The sequence below is a fragment of the Polypterus senegalus genome, chromosome 10, assembly GCF_016835505.1.
Source record: "Polypterus senegalus isolate Bchr_013 chromosome 10, ASM1683550v1, whole genome shotgun sequence".
NCBI lineage: Eukaryota > Metazoa > Chordata > Cladistia > Polypteriformes > Polypteridae > Polypterus > Polypterus senegalus.
Window position 1 is genome coordinate 76239507 of NC_053163.1, and position 14875 is coordinate 76254381.

Sequence of the window (14875 nt, forward strand, 5' to 3'; positions counted from 1 at the left end):
GTTTCCCACAAACAAAACTCTCTTGTGCTTTTATACTTGTGTCTGAGCCTGTTTGTGTTGGGTGTTTGGGGAGCTTTTGGCAATTTTAGATAAATAAAATAAGTTAAAATGTGTCTTTATTACTTATTCAGATGTCCTTTTTCTAACATTAGACTTTGGTTGAAGATCTGAAAACATTCAGTGTTAAAAATTTGCAATAACATGAAATCAGCAAAGGAGCAAAGACATTTGTTCATGACTATCTTTAAAATGCCTTTATCTATCTAATATTTTGCTGGGTGCTTTGTGGAAAAAAGGTGGAATGTAAAAGACTGATAAAATTCAATCAACTGATAGAATGAGTGAGCAAAATAAAATAGCAGCATTTATTTTTTTTACAAATAAAATTTTTGTTGTAGTTATTCTGTGAACTCAGCCCATTCAGTTTTATTTTCTAAATGGGCTTTGGCCATAATTTTTTTTATATGGGGTCAGGAACTATGCTGGCATCAAGAGCCAGTTCTGGATGGGATGCCATTCCATCATAAGGCACACTCACTCAGCTAATTTAGAGTTTCTTAATAACCTTGCATGTACATTATTGGAATGATGAAGAAAACTGAAATAGACTCATAGGTAAAGTATGAACACCACACGGACAGTAGGCAGGTCGTGAATCGATGATCACTGGAGCTGTTAGGAAGTAGTGCTAGTGGTCATCTGGAAAAGGGGAAAATTCAGGGTGATGACTGAACTTGTGGTACCCAGACTCTTGAAGCACAAGTTCTAATCACCATGCTAACATAATATCTGATTTTAGGTAAACACATGAAAGACATGTGCACTCTTTAAAGCACAATGACTTTTGAACTGTCAGATTACTTCTCCAGGAAGTCTTGCACTGAAGCGTTAAAGTGTTTATATTTATTAACACAAAACATTGTTCCTAACGCAGCACTATTCTTCAGGCTGCTCTGTTACAGTTTACCATACCGTTTTACTCCACAGGAATGCACAGAAGCTCTCCTAGCTACCTAACGCCAGGTTTATTTTACATTAAGGAGACCCCTGTGTTTAATATTTTTAGTAGGTATTATGCTTTGAGCTGTTTTTTTCGCAGTCTTTTTCTCAATGGACTAAGCACAGCAGGGATGACAAACCTGTTAAGATTCTAGAATATTCTGAAGTGATTTTTAATAGTCTATGCTTGAGCTCCTGCTACAAACAGCAGTTTTAGGAGAGAGAAAAAAAAAGGAAGAAGCTTTGATGAGAAAAAAAATCACATCAAGGCTTCAAAAAGCAATATTAATTAACTTGTGTTTTGGATCTAGCCAGTGGAGGCATCAGATAAAATAGATGAAACCTTCACTCTCCATCGTCACTTTCTTTTTATTTTAGAAGCACCAGATTTCCATTTCCAACAACATTGTGTGCCAGCATACATTTGGAATGCAGATGTTTCTTCTTTACAGTGTTTACTGAAAATGTTAAATTTTAACATAGTAGGCTGATGGCCTGTGTGTGTTTTTCTGTGTGTGTGTGTGTGTGTGTGTGTACACATTTGGGGGTTCAGAGCCAGAGGCTGGGCCAGGCAGCAGGTCACTGATTTTGAGTTTGCTATTTAGACTGCACTCGGAGAAGTGAGGTTTCCTCTTGAGATAACAACTACATCCCCAGTTAATGCTGATTTATTTAAAAATTCACTTTTTAATTGGATTTGCTATGCAGGTAGAAAGGGCTCATTAATATGGTAAATGCTCTTTTGTAGCGTATGTGTGAGTGACTGGATTGATTTCTTGAATGCTCATGTTTAAGCCTTTGTGTACAATGCCACATCCAGTGCCAGTCCTCTGTGCAAATTAAGCAATTTCTCTCCAAAAGATTTCGACTCATTAATTAACAAATATAATTCAATAAGATTTGTGTACTCATAGATTTGTGGTCAGCTAAAGACTCAAACTAGAGATGCTCATTCAGCTACTTGGAAATTAGAGGACCCATTAATGTTAACGTGTTAACATCACATCGAACAACATAGCAATTTATGTAATTGCCATTTATTTTTAAATGATTACTGAGTGATGTTGCAACATCAACAAACAAAACCTGTCTGGTTGCTTACTTCTCTTTTTATGTGATCTCATATATCTGTGAGCTGCTAAAAACAATTCAACTTGATCTCTGAAAGAGAGTGGAGGTGAATAACATCCACAAGCAAAGCACTGAATATGAGCAATTAATGGTTACTGAACGGAATGTGCACAAGCCTTATTCACTATCTATCTATCTATCTATCTATCTATCTATCTATCTATCTATCTATCTATCTATCTATCTATCTATCTATCTATCTATCTATCTATCTATCTACAGTTCATTTAAATTAATAATCACCTATATTTTATTCTTCGCTTCATTCATTTTCATAGCCCACTTAATTCAGTTCAGAGTTGATGCGGGCAGAGCCTATCCTGGCAGTATCTAGCATCAGGCATGAACCAGACTTGGAAGAGGTTCAAGTCCAGGGTACATTCATGTGCACACCATCAGTATTTAATATGAAACAATATATTTTGTATAATATCTATTCTTGCATAATTTTGCATTTTTGTTTTTTTTTCAGGCATATGCTCCCTCTATAAGAAAGATTTTAGTCTAATATTCTTCAAAGCAGTAATCCATAGTAACCTCCCAATGTAACAACTGAAATCCGAGCAGAGGACTGCAAAAAATAAAAACAACAGACAGATACCAGGAGGTGAATGTGCTGTAAATCGCATTACACCTACAAAATAGTGGAGCTTAGAGTTGAAGGCAATATTCAGGCACCAGCATGGTGTGATGGGTTAATTTTGCAATGGCCTCATCAAGACTTGAGGATTTAGTTAGATCTTCGCAGTTGGGGTCTTACAAACTGAAGTGAAGTATGCAATTTAACCATAAATCAAATCCATGACAACAAATAAATGATATTGGCTTTTAATATGAAATTTCAGGATGGGCTTATTAGTAGATTCAAATTCTAATTAATGTACATTGAGATGTTGCCTTAAAACTGAATAAAAGAGCAGTTAAGGCAGTTTAGTGGAAAAAATGGATTACTGGCTGCACACATAGATTTTTTTAATCAACATTTACCTAGTAGGCCTCTTTCTGTTTTTTTTTATTTATTAGCACTAGGCTTAAAACACTTAAGGGACTTTTCTTGGAATGCATAATGCTGTGTACATCTCTAATCTTAAAGCAGAATGCAGCTTAGAAAATAGCAGCACAGCGTGTTTTCTGATTTTCTCTTATGCAGATCAGCTTGCCATCACCAGAAATCATTCACTGTTACACTAGTTGAGCCTCAGGAATGTATTTTCTTTCGTTAAATTCATGAGTTTTTTTACCTTGCTGACTTCAGTATTAAAATGTAACCCCTCCACTTGTTTAGTAGAGGTATTTCACATAAAATGAATTTACAAGTAACACAGAAAACATTTGACAATTGGCGCCTTTTAATATATTTTAAATTCAAGTCAGAACCCTGTTGGTGTGGTATATTTCAGCTATAGCATTACTTGTATCTTAAAGTAATGCTTATACCTTTTCATCCATCAGTGCTGACCACTTTCTTATTTATTGAACAAATGGTTCCTCTTTTTCAATTTTTTAGCTTTCTGCCCACCTATTTTTCTCCATCAAGATAACCTTTCTTACATCCTGTGGACCCCAGCCATGCGTTGAACTGCACCCTCTCATTTAACAGTGCTTTTATTTCCTTTTGCATGTATATCATGTTGTAATATCAAAGGCTGCCATATAATTGTGTTTCCTGATGGATTGAGGCATTTGAAATTCACTATAAAGCTAACTAATTTAAAAGTTCAAGTGTGCTGCAAGTTGTCATATCCTTTGCCAACAGAACCCTTGTCTTTCGTGAGAGGACAGAAAAAACTAAAGATCCCAGCATCAATCCTTTAGTGAAACCAGCAGGAGTCCACTTCTGTGCACACATTAGTATTGGAAGATCTCCCCATAGGCCATTACTGCATTTCTTGAAGATTCTCTTAAGGTAGCATGATATTTAAATATAGGTTTTAAGCTATGATAGCTCCCAGTCAAGGCAGCTTATATAGTTTTATGCAGAAATCACTCAAATAATGGCTACTTCTCATTGGGCCGAGAGTTTGACTTGTAAATGAAAAAGCTTTCTCTTCAGTTTCCACCACATTCAGAAAGTAACTTAATGTATTAGATCTGCAGTAAGTGATCACGATGAGGAAGCAGTCTACTTTAGGCTAGTAACCAACACAGAAATGCTTTATAAAAAGAATTTAAGAATTTAATAAGAACAGTTTTTAAATCTTTATCTATGAGGTCCACCAATCCATTTTCTAACCTGCCTATACAGCTGAGGGAAAGGTGAGAACCAGTCCTAGACAGGGTTACATCCATTGCAGAGGGCACTCATATTTAATCAGCTATCAGCACAATTTAGATTTCACCAATTAACCTAACCAGCATGTACTTGGGATATAAATAACAAGAATAGCTGGAGAAAAAAACAAAAACATGTCAACATGTGGAGAGCATGTAGACTCCACATTGACCAGGCTGGCCCTAACACTAACCCTAATCTGATTCCCAGATTTAGGTGCTTTTAGATGCTAAATCACCACAAGTCTTATGAAGTCTTTTGTGGTTATTAAATACCTAAACTGGAAACACTTTGGAATGCAGATTGCATAAGATAACTTTTATTAGGTGTCAGTGGAATTTCTACATTCAGGACCTGATAAGTTGTGCAAAGTAAATAATACGTTTGCTTCAGTGATTTAACTTATTATTAAAATGTTTATAACAACCCTCAGCTTTGTCTGCTTAAACATTTGTCTTTCCAAATATCTATGTTGTTCTGTATTATGATTAATGCAACTACTTATCTTGGAAAATTTTAGTTTTTGTAGTATGTAAAATTGTCTTCATAAAAGCTCTTGAAAGCCTGTTTCCGACTGAAGGGTTAGACCAATTAGTGCTGCAGTGTTCTCTGTGCCCATAGGAATGTGTTTTAGTGTCCAACCAGAACTTTTCAGTTTAATGACGGGGTTTGAAGGTCACCATACATATTAAAATTAGGGCTGCCTGTTGTTGTTGCTATCATTTAATCTTGTGTTTGCACTTCTGCCTCAATCTTTTCCCACCTTTTGCTCACTTAAAGGTAGTTACATTAATCTAGGAAAAAAAGAAAGAAGATCAATATTGGTAAAGTATTATTCAAAAATATATCCTGATTTTCTCTCACCACTAAAGAGAACCGAAAGAGCCAAAAAGGAACCCTACAGAATGTGTGCTCCTTCCACTTCATGGAAAAGAAGCCAGCAATATGCTGCTCCTGTTTAAACGAAGCAAGGAATCCTGGTGCAGAAATAAATAGAATGTATGCAGAAAACTAATATTTCAATTGTTTGCTGTCCTTACGCTGATCAGCAAACACCTGCCTGCATGGTGGTTAGCAATGCTGCCAGATGTTCAGTCATGCAGAGTGTGTAGTCTGTATATTCTTTCCATGTTATTGTGGCTCATCCTTTTTACCTCAAAGCAATTCATCTCAAAACCTGCTTCTGAGCAGCGGGAAGTTATGAGACTCCCATTTTTCTTAGCTTTTAAATGTATATTTCTGTATTTTTCCAGATGATGACAATGTCAAAGGACATCACAATAATCTGATTCACTGGTCACCAGTTACCACAGTTCTGTTTGGTTATGTATTTTTTTTTTTTTATTGTGATGGAACCTTGCTTGAATCTTTTTGGATGGCTTTAGAATATTGAGGTTTCAAACATTAAATTATGAATAAAATTTGTTATATCACAGTATTTATTTTTTGCATCTTCCCACAATGCCATTTCATTTTTTCCATGGATGTCATCATTTTATCTCAATTGCCATTTTGTGATGACATTGACATGATGGTGTAAAGGTCCATCGTTTTACATTTGCAGTATCCGAGACTGAAGTACAAACCTAAAGACTACGGTATGTGTGTTTCACTGTGATTATTCACTCTTTGGCTCCAAGAACTCTGAATGATTTTTTTTAGGGTTTCATTTTGGGCTTGGCTATTTGGAATGTTTGATTTTTTGTTTTATGATCTTTTGTATATTTTTTTTTCACCCATCTCTTTTCCTAATCAATTCTTTAAAATACTGTTTTGTTAATTTTTTGAGACAGTACACCAGCATTAACTGTTTGATTGATTTTTTTATGACACGAAAGGTGTATGAACTTGCATGTTTCTTTAGTTACTATCACAAGAAGGACTGGTATTATTAGTTAGTTAAGTTAATATTTACATTACAGATGTCTATACACATTAAGAAAAATTAATTATGTCCCCACCAAACTTTCCATGTAAAAAATGTGAATGTTAATATATTAATATCTAAAATATTAGTAGGAGAACAGTACCTTAGGATGTCTTTAAGTGGTTACACACAAATAAAGATATGTAAGGGGATGTTATAAGGATATGTTATGTAAGTGCACATTTTATTTATTTATTTATTTATTTATTTATTTATATAAGACTATCTATTTCTAACTTGCTGTTTTTTTCTGATGTAACTCTTCTTTTATATTGTGTAAAACACTTTGAGCTACATTCCTCTTATGAAAACGTGCTATAGAAATAATAATGTTCTTGTTAATATAATAATTACCTATAAATGCAGACTGCATTCTACAACATTATCCAATGTATGTAAGCCTTATTATCAGTGTCTACATCAAGACAGACACTTTAACCTTAATGTCAAATTTGTACTTCTTTTATGACTAAGACTAAATGAGCTGCAGAAAAATATGAAAAGAAATTACAGTAAATATTTTAGTGTAGACAGAATAAAAACATTTTCTTTCACCCAGACAACTGAATTAAGCTTTGTCTTGCCCTTCAGAACTTATAAAATAGTACAGTCAGTAAAAAAGGAAACTTTATTAAGAGAGGTTTTAAACTGTTGGGTCTTGGAAAAAAGGTATGACATGGAAATTGTTTTATTTAGTAAGGAAATAAAAAATGCCTAACAATGATAGGCGTCATAATGCACAAAACATGACTGTGGTGTTATTCCATCCATCCATTATCCTAACTACAGGGTCACAGGGGTCTGCTGGAGCCAATCCCAGCCAACACAGGACACAAGGCAGGAAACAAACCCCAGGCAGGGCACCAGCCCACCGCAGGGTGCGCACACACACACACACACACACCCAGTACACACTAGGGATAATTTAGAATCGCCAATGCACCTAACCTGCATGTCTTTGGACTGTGGGAGGAAACCGGAGTACCCGGAGGAAACCCATGCAGACACGGGGAGAACATGCAAACTCCACGCAGGGAGGACCCAGGAAGTGAACCCCGGTCTCCTAACTGCGAGGCAGCAGTGCTACCCACTGCACGACTGTGATAATAATAATAATAATAATAATAATAATAATAATACATTTTATTTATATAGCACCTTTCCCATGCTCAAGGCACTTACAGAATATAAGAAAGAACGGCAGGGGATACATTATATAGCATAGTATAAACTAAATAAATAAAGAAGATTAAGACAGTAAACTCAGAGAAAGCCTAACAGACAACAGAACTGATGGTCTAGCACACACACACAGGTTACATGAGCATCTTGACAGAGAGGTAAACTGAGAGAAGGGAATGAAGTCAATAGAGCTAAAAGCCTTCCTGAACAGATGAGTTTTGAGTTGTTTTTAAAAGAATTCATGGAGTCAGCTGACCTGATTAATTTGGTAGGTCATTCCAGAGTCTGGGCTATACAGCTGAAGGCCCTGTCACCCATGGAGTGTAGATTAGTGTGGGGCACAACAAGATTGCCAGAATCAGAGGACCTTAGTGGCGGCAGGCACATAATGATGGAGAAGGTCACTGATGTAGTTTGGCGCGAGGTTATTTAAGGCTTTGTAGGTTATTAGTAAGATTTTATATTCGATTCTGTAAGACACAGGGAGCCAGTGAAGACGAGCAGGATGGGTGTGATGTGCTGCTGCTGCTGGTTCGAGTAAGGACTCTTGCAGCTGAGTTTTGAATAAGCTGGAGCTGTGATATAAGATTAGAAGGGGCACCTGCCAGCAGCGAGTTACAATAATCTATGCGGGATGTGATAAAAGCATGGACAAGTTTCTCAGCATTAGAAAAGGAGAGGAAGGAGCGAACACAGGATATGTTACAGAGGTGAAAGTAAGAAAGTTTCTTAATGTGATTTATGTGGGCGGAGTAAGAAAGGGAGGAATCAAAAATGACACCAAGATTCTTTGCAGTAGAGGCAGGTCTGATGAGATCACCACCAAGATGGACTGGGAAGGAGCTCATTTTATTAAGTTGCATTTTAGTCCCAATTTGCAGGAGTTCAGTTTTGTTGCAATTTAATTTTAAAGAGTTCTGCTCCATCCAGGTTTTAATTTCACTAAGGCAGGTTGTGAGCTGAGAAAGCTCTGATGAAGTTCCACTTTTAACATTGAAGTAGAGTTGAGTATCATCTGCATAAAATGATAGCCCAGTCCATAGCTACGAATAATATGGCCAAGGGAAGCATATAAATACAGAAGAGAAGAGGGCCGAGGACAGAGCCCTGAGGAACTCCTTGTGTGACTGGGCCAGCTGGATCTGCTGTTGCCAAGACTAACAAACTCTTGCCTATCAGTCAGATAGGACTTGAACCACTGGAGGGCAGTGCCAGAGATACCCAGCATGTTCTCCATTCTGACAGTAGAATGTCATGTCTGACAGTGTCAAATGCTGCACTGAGGTCTAACAGAATTAATATGCTGGTTTGTCCAGAGTCTGCTGCCATAAGCAAATCATTGGTTACCCGTAGCAGAGCAGTTTCACAGCTGTGCTGCACCCTGAAACCAGACTGAAAGGGTTCCATCAAATTATTAGTGGTTAAGTAATTGGTGAGCTGGGAGGCTACAACACGCTCAAGAGCTTTTGACAGGAAAGGTAAGTGGGAAATAGGCGGAAATTGTTAAGATTGTCAGCATCAAGACCAGACTTTTTAACATTGGGGTTACAGAAGCGATTTTAAAAGTGAGCGCACAGAGCCAGTGTCAAGGGATGAGTTTATTATTGTTGTAACAGTCGGGATTATGGCATGAAGGCAGGATTTAAGTAGTGTGCTGGGGATGGGGTCCAGTACACAAGTAGTCGGCCTCATCTTACAAAGCAGGTCATTAACAAACGCAGATGTGACTGGTGAGAACTTAGAGAAGGAGCTGGATGGAGTGGGAAAACAGGGAGAGATATAAACAGATGATGTATTTATGTTAGTTGAATTATTTAGATCTTTAATTTTGTTACGGAAAAGTGGAGGAAATCCTCACAGACTTCAGTAGAAGAGGTAGTTGGGCCAGATGCAGGTTGAGTAGTTTATTAACTACAGAAAACAAAACCCTTGGGTTATGTGGCCACTTTCTATTATTCTGCCATAGTGGGTGTTCTTAGCAGCAGTTAGTGCTTCTCTGTAAGCTCTTTGGTGGTCAGAGAAAGCCTGGATGTGCACAGTGAGGCCAGTCTTACGTGACATTCTCTCAAGGGTCGGCCAGCTGCTTTCATAGATCACAATTCTGAATTATACCAAGGAGCTGAACGTTTAAAGGAAACCTCCTTATGTTTTAAAGGAGCTGTTTTATCTAATGCTGAATGAAGGGCTGAGTTATAGTGGTCAACAAGACTATCTAGTGTTGACGGAATAGGTGCAGACAGTAAAAGATCAGAAATGGATCCAGAAAGGATAGAGGGACAGATATTTTTAAGGTTTCTGTAAGAAATTTGTCGTTTACAGGTAAGAGGAGGTAAAGGCAGTGAGACAGTGAAAAATACTGCTTTATGGTCAGAGAGTCCCAAATCAGTGCTGTAAATGTTGGCAACAGATAGTCCAGAAGTGCAGATCAGATCCAATATATGACCACCAGAGTGGGTGGGAAAATCAACATGTTGTGTCAAGTCAAAACAGTCCAGTAAGGATAGGAATTCATTTCTCAGTTTAGATGTAGTAGTGTCAATATGGATGTTGAAATCACCAAGAAGGATAATTCTCTGAGAGTAAGAGCTTAGGTGGGTTAAAAGTTCAATCAGATCAGATAAGAAGGATGCATTGTATTTTGGGGGACGATAAAGAACAATGAGTGAGACAGGACCTGTTTCCGTTATTAGTTTAAGAGCCAGGCACTCAAAAGACAGTGGACAGTCAATTGGGATTCGTTTGATATTTAAGTCTGCTCTGATAATTACCTCTAGCCCACCTCCTTGTCTAGAGCTGGAGGTTCTGTATGGAAAGTGAAACCAGGTGGAGTCGCCTCCGTGAGAGACGTCAATTCGTTTGGTTTTTGCCAAGTCTCCGTTAAACACAGTATATCAAGTTTGGTGTCAGTGATGAGTTCTGACAGCACCAATGCTTTGCCATTAAGAGATCTCGAGTTAAACAGTGCAATATTAGTTAATGAGACTTCTTTTTGCACAGAGCCATGATCAGGGTTTATTTCCACACAATGTAAATTTGGCACACTGACACTTCTATTTCCAGGGCCATGAGAAGGAAGGCTTATTCCTGAGCAAATGCTGCTGGTTGTCTTTTCATTTGCAGCCCGGCGGTGGCGGCAACCTGACCCGCGATGTATATATTTCGGGCGCTGCAAAATACCGGCGTCTTTTAGGATGTTCCAGTCAGACCATTTGCTCTGGACAAACTGTTTAATAAGAAGGAGTTTGTCATGAGAGTATTTTAACATGATACTGGGCAATACTTATCTGAAAAGCAGTGGAGAAGCAGCACAGCGGAACCGGTAGGGCAGGCAGGGTGTGCTAGCGTAGATGAGATGAGTGGCAATAGCAAAGCAGCAGAAAGCATAGCAAGAGGAAGTAGCAGGATTTGGAGGTTCCAATACACAGCCACAAACAGTAACGCTTAGTAATTTCATGCATGATCGCCCCGGACCCATACGCCAGGTTAGTATAAACATCAGATCAGATCCCAGTCGTAGAGTACTGTAAAATGAATCGGGAGCAGATGAGCATAGCGAATATAATCACGGAGGCAGATCATCCCGAGGTCATAGATCGCCAGTTACAAAGAAATGTTTGTAGGTCTCGTCCTGCGATCCACAGACTCAGCTGTTCCCAGTCAAAGTAGAGTCCATAAAATCTGTAAATATTAAGCCAAATCCATGCAATTCAAGTTGGCTGTATCCACAAACTATATGTACAATAAAAGAAATAAAACAAACGTGAGAAGTGTAGAATTAAGGCGAATTTTGCGGAAAGTGTTGTTAACGGGGAGGAGCGGCAGCAACTTGCGTGCGCCAGCGTCCCCTCACCTGTCATACTGTGCCGCCACTCTTGGTGTTATTAATTTTTTAATTCAAATGTGGAACAACATGGTGACACAATGGTTACTGTTGTAACCACAAAACTCCAAGGACATTGGACGATCAGACTATATAAGGAGTTATTACATTGTCCTTAGGACCAGGTTGGCTTTCTCTGCAGATTTCGCTTTTCTATCCCAAACACAAGCATAAACACGTATGAGTGATTGTGGGTGTGTGCTTGAGTTTGTTATGGATGGACATTCCATCCATGTTTGTGTTCCGTCTTGTGTCTAGTGTTGTAGGGATAGGCTCCTACACCTTATGATCATAAAATGGAATTCAAACATATGTAGAAAGTGGAAGAAGGCATGAAATTAAAATTTGTGATATTTGTCAATTTATATTTAAGAAAATGATGTTCAATGCAAAATTAAGCCTTTATTTGACAATTAATGGACAATTAGCAAACATGAAATGCAAAAATGGGTGTTAATTTCAAGTCATTTTTTAATAATGCGTTTGGTGCTGTGAGAAATCAATCAGCTCATGATTCAGACTGTTACACAGCAAATGCAAATAGTTTAATGCTAAACTCACTGCCTCTCTTCTTTTCCCTCCTTATATAGTGCTATAAGTGTCTTGATTTGGCTAGGTCTGAGAGAACTAAAGTAAGTTGAATACATTAGGGGTTTTGTGAAAAAGGCAGGGAAAGTCAAGTTTTCATCTGATTTATCTGCAGTCAGGAAGCTGCTGATCTGGATGAAGAGTAGACACCCTGACCAAACTTCATGCAGATAGCTCTGTCTTCTGTATAATCCTGAAAACCCGCAGTATAAAACATCCCCTATGTTCTTCCACATGTTAGAAACTGATGATCCATACAAGCACAGCAAAAGAAAAGACCACAAAATTAAATGTAATCAAGAAGTGGAAAAAGTTTTAAATCCGGAAGACTTAACGATCATTTATCAAATCCAAAGATGCTATACAACACTCATACTCAAAAAGAGAGCAAATGTTTAGAAACTTGAACCAAAACTTCTAGTAAAAAGGCTAACAATTAAGCTTTTCTTCTGGCTACTGACTTAAATAATGTTGCACTAGTGAATTGACATGCTCTGATTTCTGGGATACACGATCTTACCAACCTATGTCTTGATAATGGGACAAAAAAAAAAATCAAAATACACTAAAAAATCCAATATGGTGCTGCCAAATAATACCAATTAAATAAACAACAGCCCAAAATCAGCATACCATCAAGCATCAGGTGACCATCTTGCCTGAAGAAGGGGCCTGAGTTGCCTCGAAAGCTTGCATATTGTAATCTTTTTAGTTAGCCAATAAAAGGTGTCATTTTGCTTGGCTTTTCTCTATGGTCACCAGAAAAAATTCTCAAACTAACAAAAAAATAACACAATAACTGGAATCATAACCCTCTGTTCCTTCTCAACTTCATCTTATGACTGGATGGAAGTGGGACTGTTCTACAAGGTGTCTGTGCAACAAGCATTGCTGTTAGTATACTATACTATTTGAAATTAGAAAAAGTCTAATTCTCACTTAAAACTATTTTAAAACCTAGCAGGATCAATATTTTTTTAGAATAAGCATTTAAATTGGGGAAAATGATTTTCTCAGCCTTTTTTCTACTCTTAAAATTTTACTCTGGCTGTTGGCCTTGTCCTCTTTCTCATGGATGGAGGTTGATTTGAACTTAGTTTTGTCAAGTTTGACTTGCTCGTATGGAATGTTATTTCCTTTTAATAAATTCAACAAAATGTAAAAAAAAAACACAAATGTGCAATATAATATAAAATTAAATGCAAAACCAAATGTTGCTGTATCTTTCTTCCTGTACACCTCTATAAATGGCATGGAAGTTACATAAATGTCTTGCAAAATAAAGTGTCCGCCTTTCTTTAACTAAACACATGTGGTTTAACTTAAAAATCTTTTAAAAGATTCCAGAAGTAAACAAAATTTAAAAAATGGCATAATCAGTGTATAAACAATTCGCTATGCATCTGTACCAACCCGTCATAAACACTGGGGGGGTGATGGGGAATAATTGTAGGATACAACATAGATAATAATACAGCAAAAACATCAACAATAATAATAATGCAGCAATAATCCTCAAATTGGTGTAGCAAAGAAGAAATAGACGTATCAAAGTAACAGCAAATAACTACACTTAGAATTTAAATGCATTGCTAAAATATTAATTTAATTCAATGTATAAGCATTTATGAAATGGGCTTATGTTAAAACTGAACCTAAAATTACACAAATGCCATTGTCTCTTGTTAGCCACCATCAGAGACTTGATATTGCACTCTTCACAGCCTCTCTGGCTCCTGGCACTTTAAAAGCTCTCCATATCTAAAAGACACTGTGCATTAATTGGATGGAAATATTGCATTATTTGCATACATTGCAGAGGAAACAGTAAGTACCATAAATGTTAAGAGATAATCATCATACAGTACTTCAATTTGATTGAATTTTGTGATTACATTAGGCTAATTAGTTTAGCTCAAAGGCCTAAATGTAATTTATAAGGCTACATTTTATATTATTGTTACTATTAGTGTAAGCTACCTGGGAGGCTGATGGATTAAATAGAGAGCTAACCCTACCAATACTTGGTTGTGCTGCTATGCAAAGACAAGTTAATTTTCATTCATGTAACATAGATATTGGAACACAATCATATCCGATTAGAATCACTTGCAAAACAGAACTACAGTCTGAATATCGCCTTAGTGGGTAGTAGAGTCAAACACAGTCAGTTTAGATTTTTCAATGCGTTTTAACCATTGCAACTTTACTCTAGCAATGCTACAGCTGGTTTGCCTCCATTCCTCCCAACCCCCTTAAAGACTGAACCTATATTGATATGTAAAGATCAGGAAAATGAGCACCAGGACCTTGTACTAACGTGTGCCTTCAAAATATAAATGCACTGTTATTGTGATTCCTAGAGTTCACAGTATGGCATTGCAAACTATGTTATGTGAAATTTGAAACTTTTAAAGTGAGAATATTTTTTACAGTGTCTAAAGGTAGTACAGCACTTTTAATTATTAAGGTTCACACTTAACATTTTTGTATTGTCATTTCCTAATGTTAAAAAAAAAAGTGCCATGATAATGCTGCCCTGATGTGTGCCATCCAAGTCAATCACTTTGTCACCTCACCCTACATGCCAGCCCAGATTCCATGCAAAGCCATAACAAAAATAAACAAGAACTTACATAATCATTTACTGGGACATCAACCATGACATCTCTCACTCTACGTTTTCCTTCTTGGTTGGCTTCAGTGCCTTTCTGAAACTGGCTTAAGTCTTCATCGGTGTTGTCCTCATTGGATAGGCTTATGTCTTCAATGTCATGAAAATCAGCATCTATAACAGAAACATGTTGTAATTCTTGTTCTTTTAATTCATGCAATTCACACAAAACGATCAAAGGTTCTAAATGCCAACCCTTTTGTGCCCTGCATCTACCTTTTT

The 14875-nt window shown here is 37.2% G+C and overlaps 1 protein-coding gene across 1 annotated transcript in view; it reads right to left on the reverse strand.

The window, feature by feature from the left end:
• tnmd (tenomodulin) overlaps nucleotides 1-14875 on the reverse strand; it is a 444267-nt gene that overhangs the window by 88771 nt on the left and 340621 nt on the right. The window contains exon 6 of the mRNA XM_039766000.1: nucleotides 14616-14767. Coding sequence (XP_039621934.1) covers nucleotides 14616-14767 — 152 coding nt within the window. The remainder of the gene's footprint in view (nucleotides 1-14615; nucleotides 14768-14875) is intronic.